Genomic DNA, 19,970 nt, shown 5'->3' with positions numbered 1-19,970 from the left:
GACTTCCTGACACTTAAATCTATACTCGATGTTAACAAATTTATCTTCTTCAGAAACATTTTCCTTGCCATTGCCAGTCTACATTTTATATCCTCTCTACTTCGACCATCATTAGTTATTTTGCTCCCCAAATAACAAAACTCATCTACTACTTGAAGTATCTCATTTCCTAATCTAATTCCCTCAGCATCACCCGGTTTAATTCGACTACGTTCCATTATTCTCTTTTTGCTTTTGTTGATGTTCATCTCATATCCTCCTTTCAAGACACTGTCCATTCAATTTCAACTGCTCTTCCAGGTCCTTTGCTATTTCTGACAGAATCACAATGTCATCGACGAACTTCAAAGTTTTTATTTCTTCACCATGGATTTTAATTTCAACTCGAAATTTTTCTTTTGTTTCCTTTACTGCTTGCTCAATATACAGATTGAATAGCATCGGGGATAGGCTACAACCCTGTTGCCTGACACAGACAAGGCACCGACTCCCAGACGCACTTGGAGTTGCTTTGTTTGCAGCAGCTCAGCAGATAATTTTTGTGACCAGATCCATTTCAGATCCACAGGATCGTGATACATAGAGATTTCATGTCTCCCCATAGAAATAAATCAAGGCTTGATAAATCTGGTGAGTGGAGGGAAGAAGGAACCGGTCCACCACGCTCAATCCATTGATGCAGGAATGGCCTGTTCAAATGCCTACAAAAAGGCAGTCTAAAATGAGGAGGCACCCCATTGTGGTGCACTTCACATTTGGTGTAACATCTTCAAGCAAGTTGGGAAGAAACTGTTCCAGAAAGAGATGGTAATTTGCAGCGGTCAAGCAGGATGTGAAAGGTACAGCCTGACTAAGCAATCGCTGACCAAACCTGTCTACGCATTAACAGTGAGGCAATGATGGGCTGCATAGTGCTGCACACCGTGGGGGTTTTCTGGTGCCCACAAATGCTCATTGTGGTGATCAAATGTGCCATACTTGGTGAATATTGCCTCATCACAGAACAACACATAAGCTGGGAAATGCATTTCTTGGCCATTTTGTTGCAGAACTCTCAAAATTGAGACTTATGCAGGTTGGTCATCAGGCTGTAGCAACTGCAGCCTTTGGAGATGAAAAGCATGTAAGACTTGGCATTCAAAGTACACTGGACACTGCTGCGAGACATTCTTTAAATCGGAGGCAATGGCACGTACATTGGTACTCCAATTAGTCTCCATAGCATCCAACATACTTTCTTCCCTAATGAAAGAATCTGCTGAACGTATTCTGTCCTCATTCATGCAGACACTTCTTAATGACCGTATTCACACACAATTCGATCCAGACATGCAGACAAACTGCATTGTGACTGAGGTCAGTCTGGGGTGCGTTTTCGATAAATACATCCAGCGGCTTGTCCATTTCATTCAGCTATTCCATAACTTAAGTGCATGTCTGCAAGCTCACTGTTCGAATACAGTTCTGTGCTCCTCATATGCTGGCTAGTGCCAGTATGAGGAATTCCTCACATTCCCCTTCAGTACACTTGTGTAGAGCACCACCTTGTGGCATTCCCCTCCAGTATTCTCATTACAGCAGCATACAACGTCTGCAGCCATAGGTTGTTATGCAATTCTCAATCCTTATGATATGTTCCAACTCACCTACTATGGACACCCAGTGTGTGTGTGTGTGTGTGTGTGTGTGTGTGTGTGTGTGTGTGTGTGTGTGTGTGTAAGGGGGGGGGGGGGAGGGGTACACACTCTCATGCTATTTATTTTCATTGCATTACGATGGCAATTTCAAGATTATTGTACGATGATCCCTGGATGAAGAAATAAATAGATATGCTTTGGACATATGCTAACATCTAGGATACGATACAGCCTGGCATGACTTCCACATACACACATACAACAAAACCAAGAGGTTTCACATTGACTTTATTTCCGTTTCAACCAGATGACACTCAAGATGATCAATGCAATAACACCAAACAGCTTATGGGTCTTGGATGCCTAGGATAAGAACTGTGCATGTTATGATGCCAAACATCAACCTGAAAGCCACAACTCTCCCGACGTTGAATGGATTTTTACACCTATACAAGAAGTCTGGCTATCGCAAAAATTATTATAATGCTACTTTTGCCCATACCAAATGCTATGCGGCTTGTCTGTCAGCCGTTAAGAATACAATGACGGTGATCCTACACTGAGCAGAAAAAAGTGCTTTGCACAAAACCCTATCATTGTCTCGAGGCACATACTGACAATAAGAGCTGTCACCTAATTTATGAAAATTGCTCAAACTATTAAGCCCAGTTGATTAAACTAGAATTCAAATGACCAACTTCCCACATTTAATCCCGCACTTAATAGTTGGTCTTATTATCTCAGGTAATGACACCATGAAATAATGAAGCCTTGAAACTGCCTGTGTTCTAAGCCATGAGACCACCAGCAGCCTACAAAACACACATTAGCTGCGGAAAGATTCCCCTGCGTGTATTGCTGTCAACTATTTCAAATTATTCTATTCTCTATCTTACTTTCATACTGTCCGACAGATTACCAACTTACCTGTCCCTATATATTGGTGCAAGTAGGGGTGGTAGCCAGTTGGTGTTTACTTCACAGTGTGCATCCAAGAAGAGAATGACTTCACCTCGTGCCTCCTGGGCTCCAAATGACCGTGTTCTAATAAGTCCTTCACGCTCTTTGTTGCGAACGAGGCGAACTTTCCCATCAAATCTTGTTATGTACTCTTCCAGTTTAGTCTTCAGATCCTCTTCATAAAAAAAATTAAGTTATTGTTTACGTTCACAGAAAGACTGAGCATACAGGTAAAATAAACAGATCATTTCATATTTTTAATCTTTTTTTTATTGCACAAGATGCAATGTAAAGTATTTTTCTCTTAGTACAAACACAATGAGCTGAGTTGGAAATGAGATGCTCAGAAAATGCAAATGGAATGTCACAATATTATGCAAAGGGTAGTTGCTACTCACCAAACAGCGGAGATGCAGTAGCAGATATGCATAACAAAAAAAGACTGTCACAAAGTAAGTTTTTGGACAACATGGCCTTTGTTGGAAAAAGACAATACACACACACACACACACACACACACACACACACACACTGGGACTTACCAAACTAAAGTGCTGGCAGGTTGATAGATACACAAACATACACACAAAATTCAAGCTTTCGCAACAAATGGTTGCTTCATCAGGAAAGAGGGAAGGAGAGAGAAAGATGAAAAGATGTGGGTTTTAAGGGAGAGGGTAAGGAGTCATTCCAATCCCAGGAGCGGCACGCACACACCTATCCGCACACACACATGCACACATTTGTAAAAGCAAAGAGTTCGGGCAGAGATGTCAGTCGAGGCGGAAGTACAAAGGCAAAGATGATGTTGAATGACAGGTGAGGTATGAGCAGCGGCAACTTGAAATTAGCGGCGGTTGAGACCTGGCGGGTAACGAGAAGAGAGGATATACTGAAGGGCAAGTTCCCATCTCCGGATTTCTGACAGGTTGGTGTTAGTGTGAAGTATCCAGATAACCCGGATGGTGTAACACTGTGCCAAGATGTGCTGGCCGTGCATCAAGGCATGTTTAGCCACAGGGTGATCCTCATTACCAACAAACACTGTCTGCCTGTGTCTGTTCATGCGAATGGACAGTTTGTTGCTGGTCATTCCCACATAGGAAGCTTCACAGTGTAGGCAGGTCAGTTGGTAAATCACGTCGGTGCTTTCACATGTGGCTCTGCCTTTGATCGTGCACACCTTCCGGGTTACAGGACTGGAGTAGGTGGTGGTGGGAGGGTGCATAGGACTGGTTTTACACCGGGGGCGGTTACAAGGGTAGGAGCCAGAGGGTAGGGAAGGTGGTTTGGGGATTTCATAGGAATGAACTAAGAGGTTACGAAGGTTAGGTGGACGGCAGAAAGACACTATTGGTGGAGTGGGGAGGATTTAGTGAGGGATGGATCTCATTTCAGGACAGGATTTGAGGAAGTCGTATCCCCGCTGGAGAGCCACATTCAGAGTCTGATCCAGTCCCGGGAAGTATCCTGTCACAAGTGGGGCACTTTTGGGGTTCTTCTGTGAGGTTCTGGGTTTGATGGGATGAGGAAGTGGCTCTGGTTATTTGCTTCTGTACCAGGTCGGGAGGGTAGTTGCAGCATGCGAAAGCTGTTTTCAGGTTGTTGGTGTAATGGTTCAGGGATTCAGGACTGGAGCAGATTCGTTTGCCACGAAGGCCTAGGCTGTAGGGAAGGGACCGTTTGATATGGAATGGGTGGCAGCTGTCATAATGGAGGTACTGTTGCTTGTTGGTGGGTTTGATATGGATGGATGTGTGAAGCTGGCCATTGGACAGATGGGGTCAACGTCAAGGAAAGTGGCATGGGATTTGGAGTAGGACCAGGTGAATCTGATGGAACCAAAGGAGTTGAGGTTGGAGAGGAAATTCTGGAGTTGTTCTTCACTGTGAGTCCAGATCATGAAGATGTCAGTAATAAATCTGTACCAAACTTTGGGTTGGCAGGCTTGGGTAACCAAGAAGGCTTCCTCTAAGTGACCCTTAAATAGGTTGGCATATGAGTGGGCCATCCTGGTACCCATGGCTGTTCCCTTTAATTGTTGGTATGTCTGGCCTTCAAAAGTGAAGAAGTTGTGGGTCAGGATGAAGCTGGCTAAGGTGACGAGGAAAGAGGTTTTAGGTAGGGTGGCAGGTGATCGGCGTGAAAGGAAGTGCTCCATCGCAGCAAGGCCCTGGACGTGCGGAATATATATATATATATAAAATAGAAAGAAACTTCCACATGGGAAAAATATATTAAAAACAAAGATTCCAAGACTTACCAAGCAGGAAAGTGCCGGTAGACAGGCACAATAAAACAACACACAAACACAATTTCTAGCTTTCGCAACCGACGGTTGCTTCTTCAGGAAAGAGGGAAGGAAAAGGAAAGATGAAAGGATGTGGGTCTTAAGGGAGAGGGTAAGGAGTCGTTCCAATACCGGGAGCAGAAAGACTTACCTTAGGTGGAAAAAAGGATAGGTATATACACGCGCGCGCATAGTCATCTCCCACAGTACTTTTTATTGTAAATACTTGCATCCAACCTCCCTCAACTGCTATTTCAGTGTTGTTTATCTTGTCGATATTGTATTGTTTGTCTTTTTTGCAACAAATTTTTATTATTCCTTTTGTCAAACATATTTCATCTAGTAGTATTACTGAAATAGGCATCTGCAGTGATTTGCAATGGAATAAGAGAGATAATTTTTTATGTAACTAAATATATTCTCTTGTAAGAAACACTACGTATTTCAAATACTTAAAGTTAAAATTATCTCTTATTTCTTTGCAGAACCCTGGGAAATGCCTAATGCTATTAAAGGAAACACACTTGTTAAAAACCATTCAAAAGTCAAGATCGTATAAAATATTTTTTATTCTAGACAACTGGTTTCAACAGTCTTGGCTGTCATCTTCAGGCCTTACACCTTACAGTACAGTTGCTACTCACCACACAGCAGAGATGGCGAGTCGCAGATAGGCCTTTCTGCGACTAAGCACCTCCGTTATATGGTGAGTAGCGGCTATCCTTTTCGTACTATTGTTACATTCCAACCTAGATTTTCCACTGTTGAAATGTAAAATGAAATGTATTTGGGTACTGATGGTGTATGCGTGCAGCCTTCAAACAAGTACTGCATCAGAATCTTATCAAAAGACCACCCGCAAAACTCAAACAAATTTGGTTAATACATAAAGGCCGTCAATGAAAGCAAAGTTAGTTTCCATACACCCACAAATGGAAAAGGAACTTAGCTCCATCTGAAAATGTTCCTTTACGAAGAATAATGTGAGAATACTGCTCCAGTTGGATTCTCACACCACTGCAAATATGCATCTTGTAGACATTAGAGTCAGCAGTTTTGTGAAACTGCTGAAATTGCCGACACTGAACAAGGCCCCACTTTCACATTCTATACAGAATTTGAAGCTGGGTTCACTCCTCAATTAACTAAAATACACTATATCAGCATGTTAAAAGAATGGGAGTTTGCAAGATACCGAGATACGACCACAAAAAGAGAGCAAAGGTTACACATGTCCACAAGAAAAGTAGCAGAACCGATCTGCATTTACATCTAAACTCTGAAGGCAACTGGGAAGTGCAAGGTACAACTCATCCTCAAAATGACTGTCTAGTATCACTTACAGGTGTTCACAGATGTGAAAATCACCAAACTATCAGTTTAATAAGTCACAGCTGCAAAATACTAAAGTGAATTCTTTACAGATGAATGGAAAAGCTGGTAGAAGCCGACCTCGGGGAAGATCAGTTTGGATTCCGTAGAAATGTTGGAATACTTGAGGCAATACTGACCTTACGACTTATCTTAGAAGAAAGATTAAGGATAGGCAAACCTAAGTTTCTAGCATTTGTAGACAGACAAAGCTTTTGATAATGTTGGCTGGAATATTCTCTTTCAAATTCTGAAGGTGGCAGGGGTAAAACACAGGGAGCGAAAGGCTATTTACAATTTGTACAGAAACCAGATGGCAGTTATAAGAGTTGAGGGGCATGAAAGGGAAGCAGCAGTTGAGAAGGGAGTGAGACAGGGTTGTAGCCTCTCCCCGATGTTATTCAATCTGTATATTGAGCAAGCAGTAAAGGAAACAAAAGAAACATTCGGAGTAGGTATTAAAATCCATCAAGAAGAAATAAAAACTTTGAGGTCCGCCGATGACATTGTAATTTTGTCAGAGACAGCAAAGGACTTGGAAGAGCAGTTGAACAGAATGGACAGTGTCTTGAAAGGAGGATATACGACGAACATCAATAAAAGCAAAATGAGGATAATGGAATGTAGTCTAATTAAGTCAGGTGAAGCTCATGGCATTAGGTTAAGAAATGAGACACTTCAAGTAGTAAAGGAGTTTTGCTATTTGGGGAGCAAAACAACTGATAATGGTCGAAGTGGAGAGGATATAAAAGGTAGACTGGTAATGGCAAGGAAAGCATTTCTGAAGAAGAGAAATTTGTTAACATCGAGGGGGGAGGGGGGGGGGGGGGGGGGGGGGGAAGAGAGCTGTCTGGCGGGGTGTGCAGGGACTCGATTGCCATCAGGCACAGCAACAGGAAGCTGTCGGGCATGGAGGTGGGAACAGTACGGTACCACAGCTTGACGCCAAAAGAAGTTCGAGAGTGAAGAATATGTGGTAAGGATAATACCCACGTGGTGATGGAAGGAAGGATCCAGGTGGCTTGGGTATTGAAGCAGTCGCTGAAATCAAGCTTGTTAAGTTCAGCTGCATGTTGTGTTATATTGTATTCCATTTTGCTCTTCACCACAGTTCGGTGGTGACCACTCATCCTGGTGGCCAGCTGGTTGGTAGTCATGCCAATATAAAAAGCTGTTCAATGATTACAGCAGAGGTGGTATATGACATGGCTGCTTTTACAGGTGGCCCAGCCTCTGGTGGAGTAATGCCTGTGACTGGTCTGGAATAAGAAGTGCTAGGCGGGTGGATTGGACAGGTCTTGCATCTGGGTCTTCCACAGGGATATGATCCTTTGTGAGACCCTCAGTGTGCTGGGTAAGGGAGTTCTTGTCACTGCCGATCATCACCCTCTGGTGGCCAGGCTGCACGGAAGCAATGACAGCTTCGCATTGAAACAATGACAGCTTTCAAAATATGGATAAAGTTGGTGGCTGGTGGGTTTGATGTGGACAGAGGTGTGGATGGAGCCATCAGAGATGAGGTAGTCAAGATTCAGGAAGGTGGTGTGCTGTGTTGAGGAGGACCACACGAAGTGTATAGGAGAGAAGGTGTCGAGGTTGTTGTGAAGAAATGAAGAGAGAGCGTCTTGGCCCTGAGTTCAGATCATGGAGATATCATCGATGAAACTGAAGAAGGCTTGGGGTTTAGTAATTTGGGAGGGTGGGACGGTCTCCTGTAGATGGCCCATAAACAGAAGGGTGCCATGGATTTTTTTTTTGTACCTTTCCTTAAAAAGATGAAATAGCTGTGAGTTAGGATAAAGTTAGTAGAGTGTATGATGACTGAAACAGGAGTCTGAAGAAAGCTGGGAAAGGTAATGTTCAATAGCGGTAAGACTATGGGCGTGAGGGATGTTTGTGTAAAGAAGTGGGGATGGTGGAGAGTTAGTGCAGAAAGTGGTTGGTACCTTTGATGGGGAAGGCTAGATTATGGGCAATTGGTTGGAGGCGTTGGTCAATGTGGGCTGAAATTCTTTCATTGATAGTGGTAAAACCATGGGCATGAGCGATGTTTGTGTAAAGAGGTGGGGATGGTTGAGAGTCAGTGCAGGAAGTGGTTGGTACCTTTGATGGGACAGGCAAGATTACAGGCAATTGGTCTGAGGCATTGGTCAATGTGGACCAAAATTCTTTCATTGATGGCACAGTGATCAGCCACAACGAGGCATCTAGAATTATTGGGTTCATGGATTTTGGGGAATATGTAGAAGGTGGGTGTATGGGGTGTCATAGGAAAAGGCGGGAAATGTATTCAGGGGGGCAGTTGTGTGAAAAGCCTACGGCTTTAAGCAGGGACTGGAGGTTATTTTGGTTTAATGGGATGGGATCACTCTGGCAGAGATTATAGATGTTGTAGTCAGATAATTGGCAGAGATTTAAAGAATTTCAGCCCTCACCGATGAACAACTGCAACAAATTGCCCTTAATCTAGAATCCCAAGTCAAACATACCAACCGCTTACTTCACCGACTCTCCTCCGCCCCACCCCTTTACCACCTGGATCCCTACTCATAACTGTTGATGCCACCTCCCACTACACAAACATCCCTCATGCACATGGTCTCACCATTACTGAACATTATCTTTCCCAATGTCCTTCAGACTCCAAACCCACTACCTCATTCCTCATATACATTATTAACTTTATCCCAACCCACAATTACTTCTCATTTGAGTGAAGAGTATATAATCCGCAGTACAGCTATAGGCACCCACATAGAAGACTCCTGTGAAAACCTGTTTATAGGCCATCTCAAGGAGACCTTCATAGTCTCCCAGAACACCAAACAAGCAGTTTGATTCAGATTAATTGATATCTTCATCACCTGGACTCAGGGCCATGACATCATGCCTTCATTCCTTGCATTCAATACAAACCTCACAATGATTTTTAACAAAATGATTTAAAAGATCTATTCAGTCATCAATGAACTGGCAAGTTATAACTCAACGAGTGCCATTAAGTCATTAAGAATGCAGAGGGATATAACTCACACAAAAAATTGATGTATTTCCAAATTAATTCGATCACTTTTGGCACACGCTGTACTTTCTCTAGCAGGCAGCCCATTAAATGCATCTAATTACCTTTATCACTAAAATCATCAACTAGCAGAATTTCCTCAAGAAATTGCGGAGGCGTTCGATTGATAACACTGTGAACTGTTCGCATCAGAGTGGACCATCCCTCATTGTGGAAGACTATAATTACACTAGTGCGAGGAAGATCCTCCGGATAGTCCCACCTTTTACATCTGAAATTAAAAAAAAATTACATATGAACATAAAGTCCACTAAAAAAGCAATTCAGCGAATCATAGCATGAAAATGTATACTAGTCTAGGTCAGTATGAGCGGCACTTACAGTGCTGTTTCTTTATTGCACATAGGCTGGAAATGTGTCAGTTATGTGTAGTCAATGGGTTGATACTTCCATGTAACCCACGAGAGGTGAGAAAAGAGAGAATGAATTTCTAGCACTGAAATAAAAACCAATCTCTTTTTCAATGTTGCCACAATCATTTGACTGGTTTTCACCAAATATGTCATGAATTATGAGGTTGTAGTTAGGTTGGGACCTAATCACACATTTTAAATTTAATTAATATATCTTGCCTGTCAAAATTTTTGTCCACTTCTTCTGAATGTGTTACAATTTTGGAGATTGTGATAGTATTCCTTTGAAACACATTGTCTGCCCATTGCTGTCTCACTGGCTGCGTAGACCCAGCACGAAACACACCCTCTTTCCTTCCCGTCAGACCACACGGTGAGCGCACACAACATTACCGAGCAAAACACCCAAGTACAGCACGGGCACTGATCTAAACTTTTACCATTGTGTCCATTTTGGTGGGCGTTTAACAAGACAATTTGAATTATGTGTACCTCACCAAATCTACACAAGCAAAATCTATGTCGACAAGCTGTCATTTTATCGAGCGACTGGATCCATCTGTAAAAGTACTAATGAAAGGCTACACAACAAGAACTGTTCACTTACATATACATACACAAACATTTAAAATTATTGTCTTGGTACATGGATTTTGATTCCAGGATACTTGACGATGTTAAAAGATCATCATTAGTGATCTTTTCTAACAATACACGAAGGGAGATTGGGAATAAGACACAGGATTCATATTCGGGAGCAGTGCGATCTATCCCTGTCCAGTTTAATTACGTTAACACACTGTGTCTCCACATCCCCCCCCCCCCCCCCCCAACAAGCCTCCTAGAGTTTTGTTTTCCCTCATCATAATAGGAGAATTTCTTTCAGGGGTTTGAGCGATCTGCCTCTCCAACTTCCCCCTTTTCTTTGATGAGGAAAAACCTAACCATTCTAAAAAAAATCTTCCTCTATATGTACCTATTGTCAGTATTTTAAAGTTTCTTTTGTGAAGGTACTGGTGAGTACTGGACAGTCATTCCATCTCCAAAAAAAAAAAAAAAAAATCTATGTGAGAATAGTAAGACTATCTCTTGAATATGCTGTGTAACTTCAGACAAGAAACTGTACTTAAGACAAAGACAAAAGTGGAAGGTTATAAACACTCACTCTGGTAACCTGGTGTCAGGGATGGTGCGATCAAGAGAGATTTCATCGGAACAAGCCATATTCATTCCATACTCTGAAAGTGATTGCTGTGCATCATTCTGTCGATCGTCCCGCACAAAATGAGGATGACCTCCCTCTCCCGCACCTTCACGTGGCAATTCAGGAGCAGGTTCAAAATTACCACGCCCCTGCCTCTCCTCCCTTAGAGTTGGGACCTGAAAAATGCGAACAAAAAATTACATGTGAATGTCAACACTTTTATCTGATAAGGTGCCAGAAGGCTGACACCATATAGGCTTTTATTATTATGATTCTTGTAACTCAGTAAATTAGAGTTACCATTATTGTAACATAAATAAGTTGTAGTCCATCAACTACAAGTTAAGCCACATGCTGAAAAACCTGAACACCACCACTTTTGGAAGTACTGCGTACACTGAAAACTACAGCACTAGCCTACGGTAACAACAGGGAGGTTCCATCTAAAATCTTGTGCACATCGAGGTCATTAGATACAGTGCCACTATATCTGGACATCAGAGTAATAAACTGGTAGAAAGTCGAGCACTGAACAGGGTGGTATCTGTTATCCATGTGCAGAATATGGATGTGGCGGTTACACTTATGTGGTTCCATTATGGATACATTCCCGTGTTCCCCTGTGACTCTACATTGCTGACTTTGCTTTCCCAGCCATAACAGCCTTATCAGTTTTTCATACACCTTCTCTGCTGGTTTCAAGCATTCTATTGCATAAATAAGCAAGCCACATATTGAAACAATAAAAACAAGTTGTAAAAATTCGGTTATCAGCCGCAAGTGCTGCCTGTAACTAATGTGGAAGCAAGCCTTTGAAGTACAAATTCTGGAAAAAAACACAGGGCTCAAGCAAGTGCTTTCTCTGATTAGCTGTAATGTGGTTAGTATCCTCTAAATACCATTTTATTCCAATTTAGTAGGATGAGGATGTAGGCAGATGTCGGCTACGGCCTTCATTAATGCACCAAATCACATGCAATGTTGGGAAATGATGAAAATAGGAAATCTGACCAATGGATAGATATTTAAACTTTGCTCCTACTAAATAAAATCCAATCTCTCAACATTGTGCTGCCTACCTTTGTACAATATCATAGGTCCATTCTAATGTGGAATACAACTGTGATGCCTGAAATGATTTCAAGACTTTCAAGAACAGTACTCAACTTCCCACTACACAGTCTGACCCGATTACGTTAGGAAGCAACATTAAAACGCGTGAATTTTGCGTCGACAGGCTGACATGTAGCACAGCCACAGCTCTAGGATACATTTGAAAGTGAGTGACTTCTGAGAAAAAGCTCAAGTACTGTTACGAAGCTGCTCAAGTTAAGAATCTGACTGTATATAGTGGGCCAAATAATTATTAATTTTGTTAGAAGGAATACACTGCAAATTTCTGCGATTGTGACATCTCGTTTCCAAATACATTACGCATTTCATTGTTAAATTTGTGTTATGATTTGGCACAATTATACTGTGTGACAAAAAAAAAGTGAAGCATCCAGAAAGGGTTGAGGAAATGGAATTAAACTCTACAGGTGATGTTATTCCAGTGATCACAAAACCAAGTAGTCACATTTACAAAGAACTTGGTAGTTATGAACCCACTTGCGAGTATGTTGGAGTACACCTAGCCTATTGCAAGCACTGATTCGGTTGGGAAGGATGTCAAAGCGGCTGTATTCTCTCTTGAAGCAAGCTGGTCCACAACTGGTTCTCGATATTCTGGATACTGGCACTGGGATGGATTTGACATCCAAGCTGGTCCCAAATATTCCAGTGGAGACAGATGAAGGGATCTTGCTGGCCAAGGGGACAGTTCACACATACACATACCACATGTGGATGAGCACTGACCTCTTGAAAAACAGCACCACAATACTGCTGCATGAATATAACATAAGAGGACACAAGATGTCCATGCTTCCTGATTACTGCACCAATCCAAATGCAGCAGTTTACGGGTGGCACAGTGATTTCCCCAGTCCGGCTGCTGCTAGTCTCCCACTGAGGGTGTGGGATGACAAAGAACAGCAGGGGGACCATTACTTGTTCTATAATGAGAGGCGCAGCAATGTACACGGTCCACAGTGCGACAATCCTCCCATCCTTAAGACGATTGGAAGTGGTCGACCAAAACTTTAACACACAGTATACTTGAAGTCACATTTCCATGCAGTCCAATATCAGGTAACTGTCACACCCAGGTACTGCACAAGTTAACAACCTGGTCAAATGGAGACCCACAATGAGGCCCCTTTCAAACTCTGTCAGGTGCCGATAAAGCTGTCTCGCACGAATATACGGCATCTTCATGTCCTTCACAGTTATCACTCAACATCTGATGCTGCTCACGCTACATACATACAACAGAAGACAGTAACAACACTATAACACTCCGGTGGCTGTTCTACTTGTCACAGAGATTTGGAACACACTAATCATTACACAACTGCAGAAGTCGTGCACTTTACTAAGTTACATTGATTTCCAATCGTGTCTTCTGGGTTTTTCACTCTCTTATTCAGGCAGTGTACTTCAATCCTGTGAAAGACGTGTGTTGCTGTCTCAATGGGTACTTGCAACTGTGCCCGACACCCACCATACATCACGGCATGCACAGGTCCAATTGCTTTGGAAAACACTAAGTAATGTATAGATCCTGATTTACATTCTTACCTATATGCAGTTCACCAAGTTCTAAGTTTGTTAAATTTATTAATGTAAATTAAAATGGATGATTTCATTGAACAATGAATAACTTGAGTAACTGTTGAACTCCTGGATATCAAAAGCTCCAAATCAGGCAATATATCTGTGAAATCAAACGTCATACGCCATCTCGGTACATAAAAATGTAGAAAAGATGATAACAACATGAATCTTTACAGCAAAATATGGTGCAATACATCAGTTCTGCAGAATAACATGTTCCACTCGTAATCCCTCAAGCTGGCGAAAGACGCACGTTCAAACCAGATATGTTGTTGTGGTAGTAGTAAAATGTGGAACATCCCACTGTATGTTTTCCAATTTGCCATATGAGCAGGTGGTTAAGAACACTGACAAGGCGCTACGGCGATGTATCCACCTGCTGGCGAGTGCCACTTACGATTTGGCATCTTAACTTATCGGCCCCTTTGAAGTCACAGACAAAAGGGTGCTGACGATAATCTCAATGACAGAATAATTGAAAATTACACCTGAGAGCTGTCAACTTAAAATGTGAAATCAGTAAAAAATAAATGTCATGATCTATTTTGAGCTACACGTTAAGAGAGATCTGTTTCCCCACAATTGTAAATTAAGTTGTTCAGTGACCGTGTAGTGCTTATAATAGAGAAGAGTTACCGTAAAAGTGATTATATCACTTTAGTAGCTTGAATAGATTGAAGCTCTCTCTCAGAACATACCCCTGCAGACACAACTTGTCACACTCGATTTGGCATCCTAATGTAAGTCACGAATTAGAGGTGCTGAAAGAAGGGAGCTTTCATACTAATAAAAAGAATTTTCAATAATTTCAATGAAAATAAAAAAGAAGATATGATGTTGCCCAGAGAAACCCCAGTTCATAGCAGACTGTATAAGCAAGTGCACACAGTGGTGTTGCCTCGATTGATTTGAATATTCAATATGTAATTTGTTTAAGCTAAGAAGAGTTTTGACCATAGCAATGAGGTCAACAGTGAAAGTTATTCACATACTTAAGTAACCTTCAGCACATGAGTAGAGAAGACTTTCATCGACAATACAAACTAAGTCCATGTTGTGATTCTGAGACTACAATAGTAGCAGCGATCTCCAATGAGATCTCTGCAGTGGCTGATCAGCACAGCAACAGCACAGTCCTGCTCTGCAGTGCAGAGGCCAGGCAGTTGGCTACGTGACTACACAGCAGCTCATCAATATGTCACTTAGCCCACGGATCATGTGTTGAAAGTGCAGTGCAGTTAGGTGCATGCCTGATTAGGTGAACTGTAAATAACACTGGCGTGAGTTTTTTAATTTTTTTTTTACACTAAGTAATGTATTCTGTGAAGAGTTGTAAAAAAAACATGTCACTGGTTTTGTACAGTGATTCCAACACATAGTGAAGTTATTGAAGTGTTATCAAGTGCATATACTGTTGCCTATACTGCGTGCTGTTTACTATCCTCAGCAAAGAAGGCTGTTTATCGGAAACATTAAAAAAATTAGAAGTGTTATCAATTAATGTTAAGGTCACCACAGCAGAGCTGTTTAACCCAAGGTGGTGAACTCAAGAATTTAAATATGAATTCCTCAAATTTCTACACCTAAGCTGCACTTTCTATTTCGGTCCTGTCACAGGCTTATCCTAACCAATCAGAGGCTGGTTCACCCATGAAAGCAGTCATATCATATGCCACCTCTGTTGCAATCACTGCATAGCTGTTTATATTGCTGTGACTACCAACCAGCCATCCATCAGCATGAACAGCCACTGACAAACTGTCACCAAGAGCAAAATAGACCACTCTGCAGCACAACGTGCAGCTGAACATAACATGTTTGATTTCAATGGCCATCTGGATTCTCCCTCCCTAACTTTTCTGAATTGCGCAGATGGGAGTTTTACTTACAACACATTCTTAGCTCCCAAAATTCTCTTTACCTTCAACCTACAGAAACTCACTGTCCCCACACCCTCCCCTCAACAGTTTCCACTCCACCTCCCCTTCCTATCACCTTATACCCTCACCTTCTTCATGTATCTACTCTGCCCTAACACATCAACCCGCCTCTCTCTTTCCCCATCCCACTCCTATCCTTTTTCCCTCCTCATTCCCCTTCCTCCCCCTTCCCACAATCTGCTTGTTGGCAGTCTACTCCTAGCCTGTTCTGCCAGACGGCAGTCTTCTCTCCCCATCTCTAGCCTTCCCCTTCCCTACCCCCCTTCAAATTGTGCCTTTCTTTCATGTGACAGTTGTATTCTGGTCCAAGCTGCTGGAGATGGCAGTCACGTGCGCGTAAAATGTGCTTGCTTTCTTGTGTGGGGAGAGGGGCACACAGGCACACGTGCAAGTGCACGAGTGGTTTCTTATTCGATGAAAGCTTTGGCCTAAAGCTACTGTATTAGTTTCTTTTCATTGTGACTGCCTGCAACTTAATGAGTCACCTTTATGGTAAGTATCAATCCATCTCTTTCGTAATATTGTTGATATTCTGACATAAAATTTCCATTGTTTGATTTTGCCAAACAGCTTTTCTTCCATCTCACAGCTGTGTGTTGTTTTCCTTTCCCATTATTCTCTACAACATTACTCTTCCCAGTGTCTACTCTCTATCTCTTCTTTCCTGTGTGTATTAACCATCCAAACTGCACACACTTCCATTGCCACAATGTTTCATATCGATCTTGCCAGCGTACAATACACAGGTACATGACTGCCTGGATTGTTGATGCAGCATTTAATGCCCCAAATTCCTCCCATCAATAATAAAATTTGTTCCTATTGATCCCACTTCCTCCCCGTGCCACATGAACTTTTGTTCGTCCACCTAACGACACTCCCTTTGTTTTCTTCCCTTATCCCAACACAAAAATACTCCCATATATCACCCATTCCTTTTCTTCCATGTTTCTGTACATTTTAACATATTTGGGCGTATTTTTACCCGGTTTCGCACATTTTTGTGTATTATGTATTTGTGCATTTTTATATATATTTGTTATGTTTTTACATATTTTTAAATGTCTTTTCATTCTAGTTTCCCCTATGCCAACCCTGCCACAATGGACTCCTGCTCCATCTTTCTGCACCAGTTCAGAAAAGTACCCCTTCCCTTGACTAACAACCCAGTTCCATATCCTGTTTCTTAAATGCCGCATAAGCCATAGCCCCACCCCCACTCCCCTCGCAACGACCTGACTAAAAAAATTGCCTTCTCTAGATCCCACCCTTCCTTTCACAGTGACCTTCACCTTTTCAGATTCCACCAGTCCCTGGCCCACGCAAGCCTTGTATTGCAAAAACCCACCTCCATGGCACGGACATCCCTGAACCACCTCTGCTCCCTCTGTAAGATACTGATACTGTGCAATCCCTGCTACATACATCCCATTTCTGAAACTGAATCCCTTGCTCTCCAGCACCTGGAAGAGCATTCTAGACACCACCTCCATTTACGCTACCATAGCGCTCCTCCTCGTCAATGCTACATATCACCCAGATTGAACCATCTTACCTTTCAACTTGCCACATCCTCAAAAACTCCTATCAGGACACCAGCAAACCCAGAAACAAAACATTCCCGTGACACTATTGTTAACATTCGACCAAAAGCTTCAGCCCCACAGAAATTGCAGTCCCATCCAAAGGCCTCCTCACTTTTAGTTGCACTGTTTCTGCAATGAGAACACTTCTTTGCCACAAATCCATTCAACCAAAACCAAAACCAACCTAATCCAAACACTGAACCCTGCCTCTCACAGTTCATACCACCATCCAGGGGGGGAGAAAACTTTGTTCAAGAATCAAGAGCTTTTGTACCATTTCAATGAGCCTGTCTGCTGATCTCTCCTATATTTGCTAAGTAACAATCTACCATTAAGTATATTTACCCTGTGTTAACTCTCAATCAGTCGCTGTGGGAGGGGGCTGTAAAAATTGTAGAGGAAGCTCAATGCTTCATTACAGTAATCAAAATGGGTTTAAGTTGCAATGGTTATACAGAGATGAAGAGACTTGCACAGGGTAGACTTATATGGAGACCTACATTGAATCAGTCTTCACACTGAAGATCAGTCTAGTCACATTGTATTCGTAGCAGCTTACTTGTATCACATCTATTTGATTTCAGTTGTAAACACTGTACCCACCAGGCCTGAAATCCTGTTGTTCTTGCCACTGCACTTCATGTGACTTCAAGCTACAGATTTTTCTTTCCAGATTCTATAACCAGTCAACATAATTACAGGATAAAATAATCCACAATCTGACCCTTAGAACAGCAGGTATGAGTTTTCTTCTGGTATTTTTCTGAGTAGTCCCTACTTAGAGAAGCAAATGCAGGCTCTACTTTACTTCTGGATTATTCTACCCCAAAGGACTTTAGAATCATTAAACCATGCAGTATGTCTGCCTGTCATCAGGGAATAAAATGGCTGTTTTTTAATTGCCCTCTGCATTCTGCTATTTCTCCATACGAAATTACTAAAACAAAGAATGGCGCTTTGCAACCTAATCTACCATAATAAAAACAAGTTTCAAACTACTAAAATGTCTAAACATAGATTTGTATGTGACTTTACTATTAGTATCTTAACCATTTCCAGCAACTACAAGACAAAAGTTAAGCTTAAAAGACGAGAAACTGATAAGCAAACAACAAAAATAATTGATGTCTACAATGTGAATGTCGTACCATTGACATAATAGTAAGAGAGTGGCGCTTTAAACAGACTTATGCAGTATACTATTCTCTGGAATATAACTATGTCTTGCGTATCTTAAAAAGAACAATACAGTACTTTTATACAAAATGGGTAAGTAAACTAATAACAAAATAATTATTATACTGAACTTTATCTGATTACTGAAACTGAAAGCGTTACTTACTGCCTTATCAGACCGGATATTACGCATAGCACTTGCCATTCCGGAAAAATTGAGAGTCCCATCTCGTCGCCCACCTGCCTGTTCGAATAGCAGGTAAAGTAATGGTACGAAAAGTAGCACCACCACGACAACTCGCAACACACGGCTCTTCCGCAACTGCACAATTCTCATAATGTATTAAGATGGTGTAACACGGTCCTTTTGGCATGCTGCAATAGGATTAAACTACGACCGTAAGTCGTTCAACAATAAACAATTGTTGGAACATGTACAAAGCCTCATAGAAGCGCGCTATCAACTTGAGGGCATTGTAATAAAAAGTCATTGAAAATAAACAATGCGCGCAAACAGAAACGCTTAATCCTACAACATAAATGCAATTTACCCAAGCGCACAATCAATTTCTCCGAACTGTCATTCAAGCGCTCCCTCTTGACATACCAGTACCGACGTGTCGAGCCAACGTAAACAGTAATTTGAGGACTTACCAGCGATGCATTAAGTGGGACGTCCCGTTACCTCTACAGCTGATTCGAGTGAAAGTTTTGTGTTTTACGTTCTACTAAACAAAAAAAAATCGTGAAGCAAACGTTTTGTTGTAATTATTATCTTAGTTTGTTATGAATATAGCATCTGGTGAATATCCAGAAACATATTAACTTTGAGTCGTTGGTGTTGGTGCATAAGGTCGAAGCTTGGGCGAAAGCTGGTCGAAGCGCTGCATACATACTCATATCTTTGGTAGTAGCGTCTGAATTGAAAGGATTTGTTCAGCTGTGGCGAACACGCGGTTTGGGTACTTGTTTGTTGTGGTCTGTTTTTAGGTTGTGTATTCGTGTTTGTTGCGGGGGGGTCAGTTGTGTTTAACATGGTGAGTAATTGTCATTACATCCAGAGATGCTTTTCAGGTAGGCTGCAGATCTGAATCGTATTCTTTTTATTTGCAGCACAACTGTTAAATATTTGATTCATAGGATTTATTCAAACAGTGATTATTTGTTGTATAATGCAGTCACAAGCAGCCAAGAACTCTGACACTTCAGAAAACTACAAAAACGATCTTGTGGAAAGGATAATAAAGTTGAGAAATCGAGAATTAGAATTGGATAGGGAATTGAAAATACTGTCAGAACATGCTGTTGATGACTCTGAACTTAAAATACGTATGGATCTTTTACATTTGTATAATGACGTAAAAGATGCAACTCAAGTTGTTCTCGGTAGCTTGGCGAATTTAAAAGGTGTTTCAGTGACTGAACTGCACAGGCAATATGGTTTAATTTTTGAAGACGATGGCTGAAATTGTTTATAACTCGGCAGTGATCGTGTCTGTAAGTTTTGTGAAGCAAATTTATTCTTATGTGCAGGGTAAAACGAAAAAGACGCGAAAAATTGTTCAACAGAGATTTGCACAAATGAAGAAAATGATAAGTTTAAGCGACTCAAGAATGTAAGTACTGTCATTCATAACTCATTAACGTCTTGCT

The 19,970-nt window shown here is 41.6% G+C and overlaps 2 protein-coding genes across 5 annotated transcripts in view; one reads left to right on the top strand and one right to left on the bottom strand.

The window, feature by feature from the left end:
- LOC126279071 (N-acetylgalactosaminyltransferase 7) overlaps positions 1-19,178 on the bottom strand; it is a 78,420-nt gene extending 59,242 nt beyond the window's left edge. Inside the window, exons 1-5 of one of the 3 annotated variants that reach the window (XM_049979528.1) lie at positions 18,972-19,178; positions 18,484-18,708; positions 10,859-11,073; positions 9,385-9,551; positions 2,565-2,772 (exon numbers count right to left, since the gene is read on the bottom strand). In XM_049979528.1, coding sequence (XP_049835485.1) covers positions 2,565-2,772; positions 9,385-9,551; positions 10,859-11,073; positions 18,484-18,654 — 761 coding nt within the window. In that variant the 5' untranslated portion in view covers positions 18,655-18,708; positions 18,972-19,178. Of the gene's footprint in view, positions 1-2,564; positions 2,773-9,384; positions 9,552-10,858; positions 11,074-18,483; positions 18,709-18,868 lie in introns of all 3 variants that reach the window. The other 2 variants (XM_049979527.1, XM_049979526.1) reach the window with 2 other exon arrangements.
- A 32-nt stretch (positions 19,179-19,210) lies between these two features.
- LOC126279077 (rRNA-processing protein FCF1 homolog) overlaps positions 19,211-19,970 on the top strand; it is a 36,380-nt gene continuing 35,620 nt past the window's right edge. The window contains exons 1-2 of one of the 2 annotated variants that reach the window (XM_049979535.1): positions 19,211-19,354; positions 19,851-19,933. In XM_049979535.1, the coding sequence (XP_049835492.1) occupies positions 19,352-19,354; positions 19,851-19,933 (86 nt within the window). In that variant the 5' untranslated portion in view covers positions 19,211-19,351. Of the gene's footprint in view, positions 19,355-19,430; positions 19,934-19,970 lie in introns of those variants that run through there. The other variant, XM_049979534.1, reaches the window with a different exon arrangement.

This window comes from Schistocerca gregaria, chromosome 6 (assembly GCF_023897955.1).
Source record: "Schistocerca gregaria isolate iqSchGreg1 chromosome 6, iqSchGreg1.2, whole genome shotgun sequence".
NCBI lineage: Eukaryota > Metazoa > Arthropoda > Insecta > Orthoptera > Acrididae > Schistocerca > Schistocerca gregaria.
The sequence above is the reverse complement of the archived record's forward strand: the minus strand, read 5'-3'. Positions and strand labels throughout refer to the sequence as shown.